Source organism: Balaenoptera borealis (assembly GCF_965194805.1).
Source record: "Balaenoptera borealis genome assembly, chromosome: 6".
Taxonomy (NCBI): Eukaryota; Metazoa; Chordata; class Mammalia; order Artiodactyla; family Balaenopteridae; genus Balaenoptera; species Balaenoptera borealis.
This window is the reverse complement of record NC_138863.1, coordinates 119895015-119914976: the sequence shown is the minus strand read 5'-3', so window position 1 is coordinate 119914976 and position 19962 is coordinate 119895015. Positions and strand designations below refer to the sequence as shown.

At 54.0% G+C, this 19962-nt stretch overlaps 1 protein-coding gene across 2 annotated transcripts in view; it reads left to right on the top strand.

Moving 5' to 3' along the window:
- TFCP2L1 (transcription factor CP2 like 1) overlaps positions 1-19684 on the top strand; it is a 66122-nt gene extending 46438 nt beyond the window's left edge. For both annotated transcript variants that reach the window (XM_082397909.1, XM_082397910.1), the window contains 7 exons: positions 435-483; positions 565-658; positions 2843-2933; positions 3728-3831; positions 6564-6706; positions 10983-11034; positions 12305-19684. In XM_082397909.1, coding sequence (XP_082254035.1) covers positions 435-483; positions 565-658; positions 2843-2933; positions 3728-3831; positions 6564-6706; positions 10983-11034; positions 12305-12351 — 580 coding nt within the window. In that variant the 3' untranslated portion in view covers positions 12352-19684. The remainder of the gene's footprint in view (positions 1-434; positions 484-564; positions 659-2842; positions 2934-3727; positions 3832-6563; positions 6707-10982; positions 11035-12304) is intronic.
- The last annotated feature ends 278 nt before the right edge of the window (positions 19685-19962 follow it).

The following is a 19962-nucleotide window of genomic DNA, read 5'->3' as shown; positions in this document are numbered from 1 at the left end:
CGTGGCAGATGCCAAACTGTGGGTGCTTGTTCGCTGCAGAATAATTCCCCGAGGGACTCCTCTGCCCTCTCCTGGGTGTGGCTGGCCCTTCGCTGTCCCAGCACTGAGTCCCTGTGAGGCGTGTGTCCCGGTCTGCTTGGTCAACCTGCCCTTCCCTTGGGCTGGGGCTCGGGGTGGGGACCACAGCATCTGGCCAAAACGAGCCCCGGGGCCTTAGCTGAGGGACGAGGGTGTGTAGTTAATCAGAACCCCCATCCACACCGGAGGCTTTGTTAGGGCTTTCCAGGGATGGAGCAGGTCTGTATTTTTCTCGAGGACCCATTTCATTTCCAATGAGCCCCGGAGCAGAGGGAAGTGAAGGGCGGGCCGGCGGGGAGCATCCTCAGCCGGGAAGGAGCTTCCTGGCCGCTCACCACCTCTCTTCTTCCTTTCAGCAACAGCTCCCCAACCCACCCGGTGGAGGCCCTGCCCGTGGGCAGTGACGTAAGTGTCTGCGGCTGGGCGCTGGCTGCCTGTCCCACACGGACCGAGCACCCCCTCAAGGCCTGTCCTCTCTGCCCGCAGCACCTGCTCCCCTCGGCCTCCACGCACGACGCCCAGCAGTGGCTCCACCGCAACAGGTTCTCCCAGTTTTGCCGGCTCTTCGCCAGCTTCTCAGGTGAGCATCTCTGACTGGCGCTCAGAACCCGCGAGGACCTCGCAACGCTCAGCATGTGCCCTTGGCTCCCCAGGGGCCGCGTTCTGTCCTGGGGACCCAGAGGCGTGTGGTCACTTGTGTGTGTTGGCCCTGGGCCGAGGGCTCGTGGGCAGTTCCTGCCCCTGAGGTGTCCAGCCGAGCGTGGCTTTGCGGGAGGACCGTCTGGGAGCCTTTTCAAGATGCCCCTCACCCGCAGTGTGGGCTCTGCTTCGCCCAGAAGAGCCCCTTAGCCAACAGGCCAGTGCACACCCAGCAAGCCTCCCAGCCTTTTCCTCGCAAACTCTGCTCGTCGTGCTGTCTCCGGAGCCGTGACCCGGGAGATGGTGGTACAGCCACAGGCGAGAAGGGAAAGCCGGCTCTTCTTTCTCTAAAGGTTTTTCAAGCCCTTGCTGGTGGTCCCATCAGACAGCAGCCCTGAGCCGGGGGCACTGGGGGACAGGGTAACAGCCTTGAACCTTGCTCCCCGGCAGTCGGTCCAGAGTGACAGGGAGTCAAGCGTTGGCCGAAACCAGAAGACTGGCCCTCAAGGACATCTGTGGCAGCGGAAGGGAACCAGCACCCCATCCGTGGTCTCTGAGCTCAGCTTTTCTTTTTCTTTTTTTTTTTTTCTGGCTGCGCCGCGCGCCTTGCGGGGTCTTAGTTCCCCAATCAGGGATTGAACCCGGCGCCCCCGCAATGAGAGGGCCGAGTCCTAACCCTGGACGGCCAGGGAAGTCCCTGAGCTCAGCTTTTCTGAGTGTGTTCTTTGTGCTGGGGGTAGACAGTACCAGGGCCGTCGGGCAGGGACCCCGTGCTCGGGCAGCTCTGAGTCGGCGCGGAGGTGTAAACCGCCCATCTCAACACGCCGTGTCCCTTCTGGGATGCGCAGGCTCGGTGGAGGGACCTGGGCCAGCCTGGGCGGGAGGAAGGTGGAGGGGAGCCTCCCCCTTAAGCAGGGGCTGGTGTCGGCCGTGCCGAGGAGGCGTCCTTGAGCAAAGCCTGGAAAGGCAAGGGCACGAGCCAGGTGGGTGTGGGAGATTGAGCTTTCCAAGCAGAGGGCAGGCGCAAGGTGGGGCCTGCCAGGTGTGGCTACGGAGCAGAGGGCCCCGGTGATGGGGCTGAGTGGGCCGCGTGGCAGGTGAGGTCAGAGAGGCGCCCAGGGGCCCTCTTGGAGAGTGCAAGGAGTGTGGCTTTTATTCCCCATGGAAGGGGAGCCAGTGTACCTGCAGTGTTGTACCTAAAACTGTATCGTAACTGTGGCAGGAAACGGGGGCGGATGTCGTGGCGCTAGACCACGTGGCTGTTGTGATGTTTTCCGCAGAAGGCTGATGGCATCCTTGTGCCTTGCGGAGCCCCCCTGGGCACAAGGCTCTAGGGGGCTCCTCGGGCTTCGAGGAAGGCACATGTCCTCATCCACGTACCAGGATGCTCATAGACAGTTACTCATGATCGCCTCAAACTGGGAGCAACCCCCCCAGCCCATCGGCAGGGAGGGCGTACAGGAATTGTGCTTGATTCGTGCGGTGAATACTACCTAAAAGTGGGCATGAATGATCCACAGCTACATGCAGCACGGATGAGCCCTTAAACGGAACTTGGAGGGAGAGCCAGACCTAGAAAAGTGCATACTGTTCAGTTCCATTCACACAGGTGCTAAAAGCCAAGCGAAACTCCTCTGCATGTGAGAAGTGGGGAGAGCAGTTCCCCAGAGGTGAGGGTGGGGGAGGTGGGTGGCCTGTGGGATGGTGGGAATGTCCTGCCTCTTGACCTGGGCGCTGGGTGCACGGGTGCCCAGGTGCATTCAGAACGGCAGGGGAACTGTGAGCTTTCGTCTCCAGACACGTGCACACATAATCATACTGATAAGATATATCACTGACAGTGATGCCAATAAAAGGTCCAGAGGGAGGGCCAGGCAGCCACAGGCGGTGAGGGCTTCTGACTTCTGCAAATGCCCGTCGGTTCCGCTGACTTTGTGAAGCCAGTTGTTGAGCTTCTGACATCTCTGGGGCTGTGGTCTCCTGACGTTGTTTAGCTCTTGCTGTTTCTCCCTGTGGGATGCCTGTACCCCCTGAGGGTGAGGCTGGCTCGACCCTCCCCCGGGGTCTGCAGGTGCAGCCCTTCCCCCGCACCCCAGGTCACAGGCGGCCCCATCTACCTGCCCAGGTGCTGACCTGCTAAAGATGTCCCGCGATGACCTGGTCCAGATCTGCGGCCCTGCAGATGGGATCCGGCTCTTTAACGCCATCAAAGGCAGGTGGGTGTCGGTGCCCGCTGGGGGCACAGGGTGTGGCTGGGAGGCGCCAGGAGTGGGGTGGCAGCCCCCGCGGGGAAGTGAGATGCCGTGGCTCGCAGCCCACTCTGCCTGGAAGCCCTCTCCTTCCCTCCCTCCCTCTTCTCTGACGGGGGCCTTGGCCTCTGAGTCTCAGCCCCTTGGCTGCTTCCTCTGGTTCTCAGATGCTTGCACGGTCCTGGGCTTCGAGCTGCCTCCTGTTGCTCCTGCTGGGGGGGGCAGGCGTGGACGGTGTGGTCTCAATAGGCACAACGTGGACAGCGCAGTTTTCACTGCGGGTGTGAATCCCACATCTGCCTCTTAGGAACTTGGCAACTGGGCCAAACCCTTAACCCCCGTGAGCCTCAGTTTCCTCATCTGTAGAAGGGGAGGGTGGTCCTGCCTCCATCGTAGGTGTGTGAGGATGAAATGAGCTCAGAATGAGCCGGAGAGAGCGCTTGCGCTTGCTCTATCACCCTGGAAAACCTCCTATGTTGAGACTGGTGTCCCGGGCAGAGCCCCCTCCTGGCAGGTTGCAGGACCTGGAGGGGATCGTCCATCTCCCGTCCCCAGCAAGCCTGTGCGAAGCTGTTAAGGTCCTTCCAGACCGGGTTCTGTCCCCGACAGCTCCTCGATGAAAGGCACTCTGTACCCCCGTAGCCTTCTTTCTTTCCCCCTACGTCCCTCCTACTGCTCTTTCCACCCTGTGTTCTGGAACTTTCTGGAACAACAGAGCTTGGTTCCTCATACCTGCTGTTTATTTCCTTTCCTCCTGCCAGGAACGTGAGGCCGAAGATGACCATTTACGTCTGCCAGGAGCTGGAGCAGAGCCGCGTGCCCCTGCAGCAGAAGCGGGACGGCGGCGGGGACCCCAATCTGTGTGGTGAGTTGTGGGGTGCGCCCCCCACCCCGGGCCGGCTAGAGGGCGGCAGAGTAACGGGAAGAGACACAAGAAGGGGAGGCAGCACGAGTCCACGGCCGAGGACGCCTCCCCTGATCCGCCTTGCACGCAGGAGGAGTTCTTGTTGTACTTCATCCTGGGGGCGAAATGTTCAGGGTGGACATCATCTCCCAGAACGGCTGGTCCAGGTTACTGATGCTCCACCTGGGGAAACAGGGCTGGAGAGGAGATGTGTCCCCTTAATGCCACTCAGCTACTCATGGTGGAACTGGAAGTCGGGCTTTCTGGCTCCCAGGCTGGTGACGAGTGACAGCTGGATTCCCAGGAGCGTGTCCTCCTGTGTGTTCCCCCAGCTGGACGAGACTTTCCCGTTTGGTTCGGTCGCTGCACAGGGGGTCTCGGAGCGCCTCTGGGGTACATGGCTCTTTGGGGTTGGCGGTTTTCAGCGTCTTGCTTCTGAGCGTTGTGAGTGCCGAGTCTCATGAGCTGCCCGGCCCCACCCGCGGGGTCTGGACTCTGCATCGTCTGCAGAGAGAGCCCCCTGTACCTCTCTGCGGGCCCCTCCAGATCAGCAAGGATGCCCAAGGCTTGGGCTAAGGGCGTTCCATTTTCTTCCCCTAGCAGGAACTGCTCATGGTTCGCTGTGGGGGAAACTGAGGCACAGCGGCTGCCCCGAGATGCCAGTGCTGTGAGTGGCAGAGCCAGGATCCAAATCTCCGGGCCCTGGCAGCTGGCGTCCGGGCCTCAGGACATTTCTGCGAATGTCCAGGTCCTCCCGCCGCGGTCAGTCTGTGAAGGACAGAGCTCAAGTCTCGTGGTTTCCTGCACACGTGGCGAGGGCAGGCGCCCAGCCCACACCCCCAGCCTCAGAGGTGTGGAGAGCGCTGAGGTCTGGCTTCTAGCGGTGGCAGCGCTGGGATTTGAACCTAGGCTGGCCCGCTCGAGGGCCTCTCGTTTCCCCACGCGGCCCCCGATGAGAGGAGTTCTGAGCAGTGGGTGACTGACCGTCCGCTGGCTCTGAGCAGTGCTGGTCCCCCCCACATGCCTCCAGGGACAGGAAAGGCCAGAGACGAAAGGTTACAGCCAGAGGGCCGCACTGCAATCCTTCTGGCTCTTTTCTGCCAGCAGTCCAAGAGTAAAATAAGAAAAAGTAGAACTGGCGCTGAAAAGTTGGGGGGAAAAGTTCAATGAGAATTCTGTTATAAAAAGGAATCTTACGACAGAGGCCTGGGATTCTTCCCCGGCGTTAGTTTGGGAAGGAAGGTTACACAGCGACCGCATTCTCTGAACAGGGTCTGGGTGCGGGCCATCCTATTTGAAATCCTGGGAAGGCGAGTCTCTTGTGTGGCTGGAACCCCATGGCCTCTGCCACCCCTTCAAAGGGAGCCACCGTGTGTGCGTGCGTGCGTGTGTGTGTGTGCGCACGTGCTTTTAGCATATCAGGCCGCCGATCAGATTTGTTGAACCAAGGGTTCCTTCCTTAGTTGAGCAAGGAGTTTCAGCACCTCTTGTTTCATCCAGCTGTGTTTTACTTTTTTTTTTTTTTTTAAGATTGATTGATTGATTGATTGATTGCTATGTTGGGTCTTCATTTCTGTGCTAGGGCTTTCTCTAGTTGCGGCAAGTGGTGGCCACTCTTCATCGCGGTGCGCGGGCCTCTCACTATCGCGGCCTCTCCTGTTGCGGAGCACGGGCTCCAGACGCGCAGGCTCAGTAGTTGTGGCTCACGGGCCCAGTTGCTCCACGGCATGTGGGATCTTCCCAGACCAGGGCTCGAACCCGCGTCCCCTGCATTGGCAGGCAGATTCTCAACCACTGCGCCACCAGGGAAGCCCCTGTGTTTTACTTTTTAAGGGACTTGAAGTTCCTGGGCATCGCTTCATCTCCCCCCCAGGTCACCCACGGGGTTTGCTCCTCCCCGACTGGTTTGGGTTTTTGCTTCCAGCCTCAGGGTCCCTGTTATCTCAACTGTCTGGTGATACTCCTGGTGCCCCCCCACCCCGCCCTTTGGGGTCGCAGTGCTCCAGCTGACTATTGTTTGTGCCGTGGAGAAGGGTAAGGACAGACCCTTTCTCTTCTGCCGTCAGGTAGCAATTATCTTACGTCTCACTCTTGGCCACAGGGAGCCGTCCAGTAACCCCTTTAACCAGTGGAAGGGAAGGAATGCAGACATAGGATTTTCTCCTCCACAGCAGGCCACACCTCAGAATCACCAGAAGCTTCTAAGAAATGCAGATATCGGCAATTCCCCGGCAGTCCAGGGGTTAGGACTCGGGGGCGTTCACTGCCATGGCCCCGGGTTCAATCCCCGGTCAGGGAACTAAGATCCCGCAAGCTGTGGGGCGTGGCCCAAAAAAAAAAATTTTTTTTTAAATGCAGATTTCGGCCAGCTGTTCCCCCTCCAGCCTCCACCCCTAGATGGGCGTCCTTGGTCCAGGGTGGATCCAGGGATTCTCCATTTTACACAAGTCCCCCAAGAGAGAATGAAACAGGAATACAGAACGGAGCCTGGCATCTTGTCAACTGGCGCTGGGCCGAGAGGGGGCCTTGCGGCTTCCAGATGCGTCCCCAGTACAGCCAGATGCCGCGAGTCCGTCTGGGTGTGGACATTCTTACAAGCACGTTACTGGTTTGGGGGGTCGGGGGAAAGGGTAGGCGGGCTCCTTTGAAGGCAGCCACTTGTCCTATAGAAGGCCCTGTCCCCCGCCCTGCAGTGTACCACGCCATCTTCCTGGAGGAGCTGACCACCTTGGAGCTGATCGAGAAGATCGCCAACCTGTACAGCATCTCCCCGCAGCACATCCATCGGGTGTACCGGCAGGGCCCCACCGGCATCCACGTGGTGGTCAGCAACGAGGTGAGCGCTGCCACCCCGCCGCCCCGAGGAGCTGGGCCCAGGGCTACGGGCGGGAGCCGCAGACCCACACCCGAAATGCGCCCTGTGGGGCTTGCGGGTGACTTTAAGCTGAAGATGGCAAACCGGGTTCATCTGCCTACGGCCTGCTCTCAGCTGCTGGGGCTGCCCGGGGAGCCGGGAGAGAGGGGTCTGAGGCCACGACCACGGGCTCTGAATAGCTGTCGCCTCTCCATCTGGAACCCCGCCCTTGGCCAGGTGCCCTGCTCGCACGCCTGCCTTGGGGCGCTTACAGTCAGGGCTGTGAGGAGTCAGACGCAGGTGCTCACCCAGGGCAGCGGCGGGGGGTGGGAGGGGGCAGGCCCCGGAGAGATGACACGGGCTGGGTTGATGATGGAGAGGCCAGGGCTCTCGGGGAACAGAGGCGTCCTCTGCTGAATGGTGAAGGTGCCGCAGCCTTCCAGGGTCTGTCTCTGGCCACACAGGCCTCTGCAGGGCATAAGCGGCTCCTGACAGAGGACACAGGTACAGAACACGGCCCCCTGGTGACCACGCCCTCGAGTGATCAGATCCCACTGCTGGCTCCGGAGGGAGTTATCAAACGGGCTTGATGACGTGTTTCAGGCATTCCTGCCTGTTGTAGAACAAAAACTTTTAAGCTTGTCTTATCCTGGACCCCTTCTCTTAATAATAGTAATAATAATGAGTGCCAGCATTCCATCAGCGCTTACTGTGTCCCGGCGGCTGTTCTAAGTGACTCATTTAATCCTGGCAGCCTCCCTGTGAGGCAGGTGCTGTCATGAGCCCATTTCACAGATAAGAAACAGGCACAGAGAGGCTGCGTAATGGCCCCAGGGTGCACAGCTCGTAAGAGGTTGGGCTGTGGTGGGAAGGCTGGTGGCCCAGCAGCAGAGCCTGAGCGGCGAGCCCACAGACTCTCCAACCACCCCTGAAATGAGGCGTTTACACAGAACTGTGCTGATAGGAGCAGAGGTGGAACCCTGAGCCCCCAGGCCAGCCTCCAGCAGACCCTCCACCCACCCTGGGAACTCTGCAAGCCTCAGCAGAGGATGATGGAGGGAACGGTACAGGAAGGGGGGCTGGGAAAGCAGGGAAGTTGTGGGCTTCGGAGTTGGACCCATGTCCCCACCTGGACTGGCTCCTCGTAGCCGGGTGACCTTGGGCAAATCTACTTAACGACTTTGAGCCTCAATTTCCGTGTCTGCAAAATGGGGATAATTCTATCCATCAAGCAGGCTGTAGTAAGGATAAAATAGAAAACAGTGTCAGGTACCAGTAGATGCTAAATTAGCCAGGCACTTGTTTTGGGAAACAGGTGATGGAGAGATCCTTAAATTTGACAGCGTATATAACATGTAAGGCTTTTAATGGTCTGTATATTTCATAAATCGTCATCATTAGGAGCAATCCTGTTGTCACTTGTCATCATAATTGCCCGAGCCCCCTACGTGGGAGTCCTCCGTTTCATGGGAGTTTCATCCTGGGGGTGGGCAAGGTGGTGTTTTCCTTCCTTTTAAAAAAAATATTTATTTATTTATTTATTTTATTTTTTGGCTGCGCCGTGTGTTAGTTGTGGCACTCGGGATCGCTGAGGCGTGCGGGATCTTTCCTTGCGGCGCGCGGGCTTCTCTAGTTGTGGCATGCGGGTTTTCTCTCTCTAGTTGTGGCGTGCGGGGTTAATTGCCCTGCGGCATGTGGGATCTTAGTTCCCTGACCAGGGATCGAACCTGCGTCCCTTGCATTGGAAGGCGGATTGCTTACCACTGGACCACCAGGGAAGTCCCTTCCATCCTTTTTAATTAAAAAGTAATTCACAATTCGTATAAATCAGGCAATATAAGCAGAAGGCAAGTGTGAAAGGCCCTTATCTTCCCCACTCTCTTTTCCTAGCGGAGTTAGAGTAGGTTTGATGTGATTCTGCCAGATAATTTTTTGTGTGTGTGTCCATTGCATGCCTGAGTGTGTGTAGGCGTGGGTTTTTAAAAACACACAACCAGGATCCATTTGAACAAAGGGCCATTGATCTGCAACTTGCTATTGTTGTCACCAGTTCAGAATTCCTTCCACATCATTACAATCGAGTCTAAGGTGGCTGTTTTTTGGCCCCCATTTCACAGATAAAGCACATGAAGCCCATAGTTGCTGGCCTGAGCAAGTCCTGTAGAATAGCCAGGAAGCATAAAACGCCCTGAGCATCAGGCAGTCGTGGCGACGTGGAAAACTCGTCAGTTTGCATCTCACAAATGCATTTCTGCCGTGAAAACAAAAGCCAAGAATGCTCAGAACCCTTGCAATTTCACAGGTCCCTGAAAGGGGTTCCTTCCCCCAGCTTGCCCTGTGCCCCCCCCCGCCCCCAGAGCAGGCAGTTAAGCCAGTGAAGCAGAGAACAGAACTCAAACGCCACCTCGGCTAAGTAGGTGATTCTTATTCCCCTGAAGTCTCCTTGCCTCTTAACCCCGAATCAGTTGGAAACCTTTGGTTCTTAATTGCCCGGAGCGCTGGAGGTGGCCTGGCCAGCCGTGCAGCCGGCCCCTGGGGTGCAAGGGCACTTCATTAAACAAGGCAGTTACTGATTAAGCCCGTGTGGGCCCTGCTTCAGGTTTGGCATGCCCCAGCAGTGGGGTTGCCAAGAGTCCCCGAGGGAGCAGGCCGGCAGCATAGCGTAAATGTACTTCATGCATCATTAGGGCCTGGGGGAGGGGCAGGGGTCGACAGGTGGATGGATTTGCAGGATTTGGGGCAATCATCCAGAGGGGGGCAGTAAAATGTGGGTTGTACTTTTCATTTGGAAAGGGGTTTTGCTGTCCCATTGGCTAGTATGCGTGTTGTGGGTATGTTTAGGTAGATGTGTACATTTTTCATATTGTTTAAAGGTGTATTGTGAAATACAGCGTACATATTTAGAATAGAGGAAGCTCATTTGTAGCGTTTAAAGAATAACTAAAGCACTCGGTACCTGCACTTGGGTTAGTGCGGTGTTTGTTAGAACCCCCTTTGTGGGCTAATTTCATATTCCCTTCCAGTGCCGGTTTGAATTTTATATTGATCATTCCCTGGTTCTTCCTCAATACATTCTTTAATTTCGCCTGTTTTTAAACTTCATAGAAGTGGGATAGGAGTGCCTTCTTCAGGGACTTACGGTTTGTGATTCATGCATGTTGAGGGGCACCGGAGGTCACCGGCCCTGTCGAGCAGCTGGGTGTGATTAGGTCCTAGTTTGTTCCTGCTGCTTCTACTGTTGGGTGACGTGAGGGCTGTTTTCTAGTTTTCACTCAAGGAGACAGCGCTACTCTCAGCATCCTTAGGTGTGTTTTGTGTGTGTACGTGCAGGAGCTTACCTAGGGCACCTGCCTGCAGGAGAGATGTGTGTGGTCATCTGTGCTGCGTCCTGTGAACAGTTGTAGAAAGCAGCCATTTGGATGAACGCCCCCCCAGAAGAGGATGCCCATTCCCATTGCTCTGCGTCCTGGTTCTATATATAACAGCCTCCTTTTACAGACAGCGCCTGGAGACAGGAAGTTGCCTTATCTAAGGTCACCGGGCTGTTAATCAAAACGAGAGCTCCAGAGAGGGGGCTGGTGAGTAATCGTAAGGTTCCTGCCGCATTTGTAGACGCAGGGAGTGGATTTCTGTTTATAGTTGGTCCTCAAAGGACTCTGATATGCAGAGCCTACTTATCACCCATCGTTTCTTTAAAGCATTTTTTTCTTAATTGAAAGATGGTTGATTTACAATGTCGTGTTAGTTTCAGGTGTACAGCAAAGTGATTCAGTATATGTGTATATACGTATAGGTATTCTTTTTTTAGATTCGTTTCCCTCATAGGTTGTTACAAGATATTGAATATACTTCCCTGTGTAAAGCACTTTAGTTTTTTTATCTGGTGCTGTTTTACACACACCCGCTCCTGTAACGTGTCCTTATAGGGATTGGAAAACCCAGTCACTAGGAAAAAGCAAAACGAAAGCAAATCGGGAACAATTTAAGTCTTGTATTAAACGTTTACATCTTAATTCCCTTCCAGGCTTCTTTCCATCCTTTACATTCAGTTTCTTGTTACTCGAAACTGTAATTGCTTTGTCCATCTACGCTGTATCACGTTCTCTCCATGAGAGCTAAGCGTGAGCGTCTTCCTGCACTTGCGTAAACGCGGCGCCTGTCATTTCTGATGCTGCAGGCAGCTGGCCTCCGTGTCACTGAGGCTTTTCAGTCTCTGAACTCGTTGTTGAAGGGACATGGTCTCTCTTTTGCCTTTCAGATGGTGCAGAATTTCCAAGACGAATCCTGTTTCATCCTCAGTACCTTAAAAGGTAAAGCCCCCTCCTCCCCGCCTTTTCTTGTTTAATTAAAGGGTGTTGGCTGCGCTCCCCCCGGGTTAACGGAGTAGCGGGGAGAGCAGGCTGGAGAGTGGGGCCTGCATGGGGTGGGCCCTCGAGAGAGTGTCACCTGGGAACATCCTCTGGGAGAAAGAAACACACGCTTCCCGGGAAGCCTAGCCTCGGAAACGTGAGAAGTGGTGCGGTTGGCGCCAAGGTCACTTCGAAAGGGAAATCCTGGCCAGACAGTATGTGCTTCACGAACCCAGTGCCAATGAGAAGTACTGTAAGTCCTCTACGTATGAACCTTCAAGTTGCGAACTTTCAAAGATGCGAGCGTGTGTCCACGTGTCCAGTCACGTAAGTTAGTTCACGTGTCTGGCGTACATTGTCACGTGTGTGCATCCCCTACAAGTGGTTGTGCTTTTGTGTACTTTACTGTACAGCACTGTATAGAGTACAGTAGTACAGTATCTTTATTTTGAGCCCAGGATGTCCGGAAGCAAGCGTAGAAACAGTAGAAAGCGTAGAAATAGCTGATTGTGTTAGTTGGGTACCTAGGCTAACTTTGTTGGATGGACGAACAAATTGGACTTAACGAACGCGCTCTCGGAATGGAACTCGTTCGTGTGTAGGGGACTTACAGTAAGACGCATTTGAATGTTTCTAAAGTGTGGGTCTCTGGGAAGAGCGGGCATGGAATACAGCAGCTGAGTCTGCAGGCCGTGTGGATCGGGGACCCGGGGCTGGGTGGGACCAGGGGGACACGGAGGGCCCACCTGAGGAAGGGGTCTGAGAAGGAACTCACATGCCAGGAAAAGTGGGAGACCAGCTGTCACCCCCGTAGGGCGGGGGCAGGTGAGTGTGTAGAGTTAGGCGGGAATGAAAGCCCCCTGACCGGGCCATAGACCCTGGACTGTGACCCTGAACCCTCCCCGCTATTCTCTGGATCTAGCCACCGCCTGCCTTCAGAGGCCTGGGGCCCACCACGCCCAAAGCCTCCTCGGACATGGGCCCTTCAGTCCTTGGGCCTCAGGCTGTGCTGGAAAAAGTCCGCTGTCAAAAAGAAACTCAACAAGGCAGCCGTGAAGGTGTGCGTTGAGATCTCTGCTTTTGTCAGCTTGCTTTTTTCTGCACAGTCTTATTTGGGTGGCCTCTGCCAGTGCCCACGGCAGGGCGTCTGCTGGCACCCTAATCCCACGGCCCCCGGATGCCACAGCGCCCTGCCTTTCTTCCTGTAGAACCCCATGTTTGTCTCTTGCAGCCGAGAGCAATGATGGCTACCACGTCATCCTGAAATGTGGCCTCTGAGCAGGAGAAGAGCAGGCAGCCGCCTCCTACCCTCAGCCCCGCGGACCCCCTTGGATGTAGAAATCGCACCCTCGGAAGCTGCGGCGAGGAGGGGCCTGGCCCAGCCCGTGAAAGCCACAGACCAACCCCCAGCCGAGACCCTCGGAGGCCATGTCTCTGGCGGGCAGAAAGCCTGCCCCTCCTCCTAGCCCCAGCTTCGGAGCGGTTCCTTGTTCTCCTTCCCAGCCCTGCCGTTCTGAAGAGGCCGACGGTGGGGCGTCTCCTCTGATGCTCCCCTAGTTGGAGGCTAGCTCACCGGGTACCTGGGTGCCACCTGTACTGGTCCCTGCCTTCGCCCTCTTCTCTGGTAACTGGCTCGGCGATGGGGCTGCTGACGATGTGGGGGTGCTTTGCGACTGTTCTCCTGTCTTCGTGTCGGCTTCCTGTCTCAGGGACCCTGGTGAGCGTCCGTCTTTGCTGTTACTGGGTGGATTGATGGGAGTTGGGTTTCTTCTGTGTCCTCTGCTTCTTTCACGTTTACCTTCATTCTAAGGGTCTGCTGCTGCTCAGAGCCCGGAGGTGGGCTCACATCTCTTCATTGCCGGGGTAGACACACCACGGGGCCACACAGACCTAGTTCTAAGGCCCTTGGGAGGGACGGGGGGAGGCTAGAAAGACTAATTTTAGGCACATTCTCATGAATATAAAAGGGAAGAGAACCAAATGATTCCTCTTGAGCTCCTTCGGTATAATTTTATTTCCTAAGCAATCATGGGTAGAGGAGGACTAGGAAATGAGCATTCCATCGTAGGATCACATGACCTTGACTATCCCGACACCAGGCCCTCTTGGATGGACTCAGCAAATCCCATTTAGAGAAGACCTCCAAACTTGCCAAGCTCCCTGGAGACATTGTATCTTCTGGGAGGGCTCCCCTTCAAATGTGTCTCGTTTTTCATTTGTAGAGGGTGTGTTTGGGGCATTTCACCTGCACTGGAATGGTTGGATCACCTTTCTTAGTGGCCTAACTTCGGGGAAATTTGAATATCAGTAACCAGTAGACTCAGGAATTAGTCTTTGTCTCTGTTTCCTGGGACCCACTGATCTGTACTGGCCCCGGACTTCAACTCTTTGCTCATGTAAGTTCAACTTACAAAGCATGGTGAGCGCTGTGACCAACTGAGTAGGACTTGACAGCTTTTAAAGTGGAGCTTTGGGGGAATATAGAGATGATCAGAATGGGTAGACCTTGTTTTACAGATGGAGAAACCAAAGCCCAGAGGGGCAGAGCCACCTGCCTGATATCGCATAGTGATAGGGTAATGGCATAAATTTGTCATCTAAACCAAGACACTTCTGCAAGTGAAAGGGGCTCTAGCAATAAGTACGTTGGGCCAACAGGTGTGGTGTCCTACGGTGTAAGGACAAGCTTCTGATTCCCTCTCCTTTTTGGGGTTGGGGGGAGGAGGAGCACATAACAGCTTTATTGAGATATGATTCACATACTGTACAATTGACCCATTTATAGTGTACGGTTCTATGATTTTTTAGTCAATTCACAGAAACACCACATCAATTTTAGAACATTTTCATCATCCCTAAAAGAAACCCTGTACCCTTGGCAAGTACTCTCCTATTTTCCTTACAATTTCTCTAGTCCTAGGCAACCACAAATCTTCTTTCTATATAGGTTGACCTATTCTGGACATTTCACGTATGTGGAATCATACAATATGTGGTCTTTTGTGACTAGCTTTTTTTTCACTTAACGTAGTGTTTTCTAGGGTCATCCATATTGAACATATATCAGTACTGCCGTCCTTTTTATAGGTTAATAATATTTCATTCTATGGCCATACCATATTTGTTTATCCATCCATCATTTGATGGATATTTGAGTTGTTTCTACCTTGGGGCTATTATGAATAATGCTGCTATGAACATATTTGTACACAGTTTGGTGTACACCTATGTTTTCTTTTAGGAATATACATATGAGTGGAATTGCTGGGTCATATAGTATAGTAACTCTATGTTTAATAACTTTTTGAGGAACTGCCAGACTGTTTTCCAAAGCAGCTGCGTCATTTTACATTCCCGTCAGCAGTGTACGAGGCTTCCAGTTTCTCTACATACTGATCAACACTTGATACTATCTGTCATTTTGATTATAGCATCCCAGTGGGTGTGACGTGGTGTCTCATCGTGGTTTTGATTTGCATTTCCCTGATGGCTAATGATGTTGAGCATTTCTTCATGTGCTTACTGGCCATTCGTACATCTTCTTTGGAGAAATGTCTGTTCACCTCTTTTGCCTATTTTCAGTTGGCTTATTTGTCTTTTTATTATTATGAGTTTTATGAGTTCTTTGTATATTCTAGATGCAGGTCCTTTGTCAGATATATGAGGTATCAAAATGTTCTCCACTTCTGTGGGTTGCCTTCACTTTCTTATAATGGCCTCTGAAGGGCAAAAGTTTTTAATTTTGATGATGTCTAAGGCACCTATTTTTTCTCTTGTTGCTTATACTTTCGGTGTCCTATATAAGAAACTATCGCCTAACCCAGGGTCAAGAAGATTTATGCTTATGTTTTCTTCTAAGAATTTTGATAGTTTTAGCTCTCCAATAGTCTTTGATTAATTTTGAGTTAATTTTTATATATGGTGTGAAGTAGGGGTCCAACTTCATTCTTTTGCATGTAGATATCCAGCTGTCACAGCACCAGTTGTTGAAAAGACTATTGGAATCCCCATAGAGTTGCCTTCATACCGTTGCTAATGGCTCCTGATTCTTACTGGATCTTTTTTTTTGTGACATGGGGCTGTCATTAGGAAGCTCACCTTTTTTTTTTTTTTTTTTTTTAAACTCAGCCCACGTTTGGCTCCTCCATTTTTATACCTGGCTTTCTATTCTCTTCTTGCTGTCTCCCCCTTTCCCTGTCTCGACAGTACTGGGTCACATCACTTTCTGATGTTCTGCAACCTTTCTGGGTGCGTAGCTCCACACGTCAGTTCTAGGGGATCAAGACCAGTCATTTCCTTTTTTGAGGAGACAGAGTCGCACAGAAGTGGAATAACTTGCTCAAGGTCCCCCAGATCCAGGACTAGACTGTTGATCTTATGACTGCCAGCCTTTCAAGGTGTCTGCCATTCACTAGACCCCAGAGATGCCACTACCCAGACCCAAGTGATGGCAGACTAAAATCTTAATTCTAAAAATGTGGTAGGCTACTATTTTTATTTCTTCATTCCAGATGAGGGTCTAATCAGGATCTGGTACCTTAAGTTTGCTGTAGGTAGAGTCTTCTGTTCTCTGGAATGCACACTGCGTCTGCTCTGCTTATCTTCTCCTAGTGGTTATAGCTCAGTCTTGTAGCTTACAGAGAAGTAGAAAATAATAAATACAAAAAAAGAATACACATAGTCATTTGGTACCAAAATGTTTTCGCCGCCCAAATCAGCAGCTCGTCCCTTCCACAGGGGTCAGCTGAGCTAGCTGTAGGTTTTGGGGTTTTGTTTCTGTTTTGTTCATTTTATTAAAGTACAGAAAAGCTGTAGCCCTTCCCACTCTTGTCCACTGTCTTTCTTGTGAGCTCCGAGTCCAGAGTCTGGGCCTGCTGGACAGGCAGCCCCTCCCAGAACTGTCCCCTCTGCCCCCACGTATTCTAGGCTGTGGCTTCTCGGCAGCAACACGTTTTAAAAGGGATCCGCAGAGGGACAAAAGATAAACCGTGCGCTTGGGCCACTGTCTTGGGTCACCTGAAGCTGAGTGCTTTATTCTCAGGCCATCACATTTCTTTGCTGGGCAGGTGTCTGTTTGCAAGGTTGCGATGAACCTTCTCCTGGTTACCGAGTTGCACCTTTATAATAAAGACACGGGCTTTTGAATGGGGGAAGGGCTGATGGGCCTTTGGAAAGAGCAGGATGGGGGAGGGAGGTCGAAATCTTGGTTTGGGGTCCTAAGCGAAGGTCAGATGTTGCCCTGGTGACCTTCTGCCCGAGGGCCTCTTGGGAAGAGCTGTGAGCCTAGAGGGGCCTTTCCTGGGAGCACAGTGGAGCTGCCTGAACAGTGTGTCACCAGTTTCCAAGTCCAGAGTGGCGTCAGGGGCTGGCTGAGTAAGTTAAGGTCTGAAAATCATTAACGAGTTGACGAGAATGGAAAAGCCTCTTTTGCTGCTGTCAGTGGGGCAAAAGAAGGCAGCCCCCAGGCTCTCAGAGAAGATGGAAAAGCAGGTGACCAAGAGCCAGGGGTCCTAGGTCCCCAGACCCTCACTTGGCTTCTGCCTCTCTGGGTCTCGCCTCCTCTCTGGGAGGCCTCTGGGGTCGTGGCTGACTCAGTCCTCTGTGAGTCTGAGGGGCAACAAGGCTTTCGTCTTTCCCACCATCAGAGTCTCACTGTGGGCAGGTGGCGTGCGTGTGTGCATTTCCTGGTGGTACTTGGCACCTCAGATGCTCCCGCTTGGGCTGGGGCACGCACCCGAAGGTTTGCACACATTTCAGCGTGAGGCATGGCATCTTGGCCGTGTCTTTAAGAATCCAGCCTAGCTCACAACCGGGTTGACGTGACTCCATCAGCGCTCTTAAGAGTGGCCGCCAGCTGTCGCCTGCAGCCTGAGGCTGGATTGCATTGGCTGGCTATGTGTCTACATTATAGATGCATGTGTGTGTGCGTGCGTGCGTGCGTGCGTGCACGTGTGTGTTCATGGATGCGCGTGCATCCCTTTCCCTACCCCTGTACCTGCCATGAGCGCAGCCCTGAGCGTCCTCAGCTTACCTAGATGCGGTGATTAGAGCTGCTCTCTTTAGATCTTATGTAATGCTCCTGGTTCAGACTCTGTTGACGAAGCTGGTTAGGTAGGGCACAGTTGCCCTAATCGAGGGGAAATGCCCACCCTAAGTCCCGCTCATCCGGGGAGGGGAGCAGTGCTGGCAGCTGACATCTGACCAGGACCCCAAAAGCAAGGCCCGTGGAGTTGGTCTTCCTGGAAGCTGCCTCAGGTACCCTGTGTCCCCTCGGGCTGTGTATCCTGTGTGTGACATCATCAGTCAGGCTGGCCAATAGGAAATGTTTGTACGCCCTCTCTGGTCACCTCCCAGCCCTCTCCCCTGTGTCCTGTGGGGGACAGGGCAGTGAGGTGCTGGGCAGCTGCGCCCCCCCTCCCCCGGCCTCCTTCCCAGCGGCATCCTGAGAGCTCCTTGCAGCCTCTGCCCAGCTCTCCAGAGCTCCCTGCAAAGGCTTCTCCTGGGCTTTCTCCGTCCTGCTCCCCTGGGGAACAGCTAAGTTCTGAGGGGCGGTCCCCCCCTTGTCATGTAGGGGCCCTTCTAGCGGCAGTGTCCCCAAGAAGTAGCTCTGAGAGGTGGCTTTCCTGTTCTGTGCAGGGCGGCTGGTGGGGTGAGGTGGGGAGGGGCGGGCACGGCTTAGTCTGGGGCTGAGCCGTCCTGACCTCCAGGCTGCCAAACCCTTCATCCTGGGGAGCCCTGAGGGTGGCCTACAGGGAGCTAGCAGGGACCAGGGAAGCCTTTTATCACGGGAGGTTCGCAATCCTTTCTCAAAGGCAGAAGAGTAGAATTAACCCTGGTACCCGGCACCCAGCCTCTGCAGTGGTCACCCTACAGCCACTCATCAGGAGCTGAATGCAGCTCCCTGCTGGCTTTCGTGGTCTCTCTGATGACGGTGAACCCTGAACCCAATGAAGTGAAAGGGCATCCTGTAACCCTCCCCTATTCCATTCCCATTAGTATACCTGTATTACCAAAAAATGTGCTCAGTGATTCTATTTTGAATTTCATCACCGAAAACGTTATGGAAACTTGTTTTCTCTTATACTGACATAATATCGACTTGCCTCTTCTTAGCCTTTAAAGCCCAAAATAGGTCCCGTCCAGCCCTTTGCAGAAAAACTGCCCACTACTGAGTTAGACCTCTGTTACTCTTCCCCCCTGGATTATGTTGAAGAAAATCCTAGAAAATAAGGACTTTTAAAAATAGTAAAAAAGTATTTCGTTTGGAGCTTTGAAGCAGGAGAGTCATTGAGCTGAACAGTCTTTGAACCCCTGCTGCCTGTTGGGCATGCGGCCCCCTCCCCCCGGCCGGCTCTGCCCCAGCCGCTCAGGAACCAGAGCCCTTTGCTCTTGCCCCTTCCCTCCTGCTGTCCAGTTCCTGGAGACCTGCTGGACCCTTGGATCCCCAGGGCAGGGTGCTGGGGGTTGGTGTTCCGAGGGCCAGGTGTGGGGAGGGACCTGTACTGGCCCCGAGCCATGGTGGGTGGCGGCCTCCTGACTTACGTCACTGGGACTTTCCTGTCCTGGGAGATGCAGCCTGACCTTCACCTCCATGGTGCCTTGAGGACCTCACAGCTCCTCGGGGTCCCACACATCCCTCCGCACGTGTCTGCTGCTCTTCCTCTGATGAGGGACCTGCTTGTGGCAGCCTCAGCTTGCTGGTGGAGAGGGTTCCCTGGGCCCGATTCCCAGTTCTGCCCCCGGAGAAGCCAGCCCCCAGGCAGCCTCACGGGGTGAATCCCTCATGCTGAGGTCCAGCCGGGATGGGGCCACCTCCATGTGGCTTGGCCATCCTTTCTGGGCCCCCCGGCTCCTTCGCTCCCTGTGCAGATGGCCGGAGCCTGCGGCCGGTCTCTGTTAATACCAACTGTGGGTGCTGGCTGGCCTCGCCTGGGTCACACATTGTGCTCTGTGCTTTGCCGTTGTCTCATTTGAGCCTCCCCACGAAGCTCTGAGGCCCCTGAAGCCTGGTTTCCAGGTGAGGAAATCAAGACTGAGAAATCAGACAGGGGCCCAGGGTCCTACGACTACTGGTGGGCTGAGCCGGGGTCTGGATCCCACATCCAGACATGCACGCTCTCGCCCCAGACACGCAGGTGGAACCCTTTCGTCCTTAGCACTCACTTCTGTGCTGACATCATCCCTGGGCTCCACGCCCTGGGTGGGGACAGCAGAGAAGGGCATTGTTTTGTGTGCCTCCCACCAGCCCTCCCCTTGCTGGGCAAAATCTTGCTTACTGTGTTCGCCAATGTTCCTGTATTGAAAGTGATTTCTTTCTTAAAATGCCACTTCCTCACCTTTCTCCAGATTGGGTGACTCTTCTCTAAAGGTGGTGGGTGTCTTGATTGGGGTGGTGTGGCCCTGGGATGGGTCAGGTGGGTGTGACGGCAGCGGGATGGGTCATGGCATGGGTGGGGGGAGTGGGCATTGAAGCAGAAGTTGTCACACTGCCACGTTTTGTACCGGAAATAAAGCATATTTTGCACTTGTTACTGTACCATTGTGCAGACGAGAGATCTGTTTGGGGTTCTGTGCTTGGGTCAGAAAGCAAATAAAACTCATTTGTAAGAAACCTCTGTGACTCAGACCTCTGGCCTTTTAATTTTTTTTTCATTTGTATTGATAAAATGCATATAACAGGAAATTTACCATCTTCAACATTTTCAAGTGTAGGATCCAGCGACATCAAGTACATTCACACTGTTGTGCAACCATCACTACCATCCATCTCCAGAAACTTTCCGTCTTCCCCAACTGAAACCCTGTCCCGTTAAACAGCAGCTCCTGCTCCCCCGTCCCCCTCCCCCAGCCCTGGCACCCACCCTTCTGCTTTCTGTCTCTATGAATGTG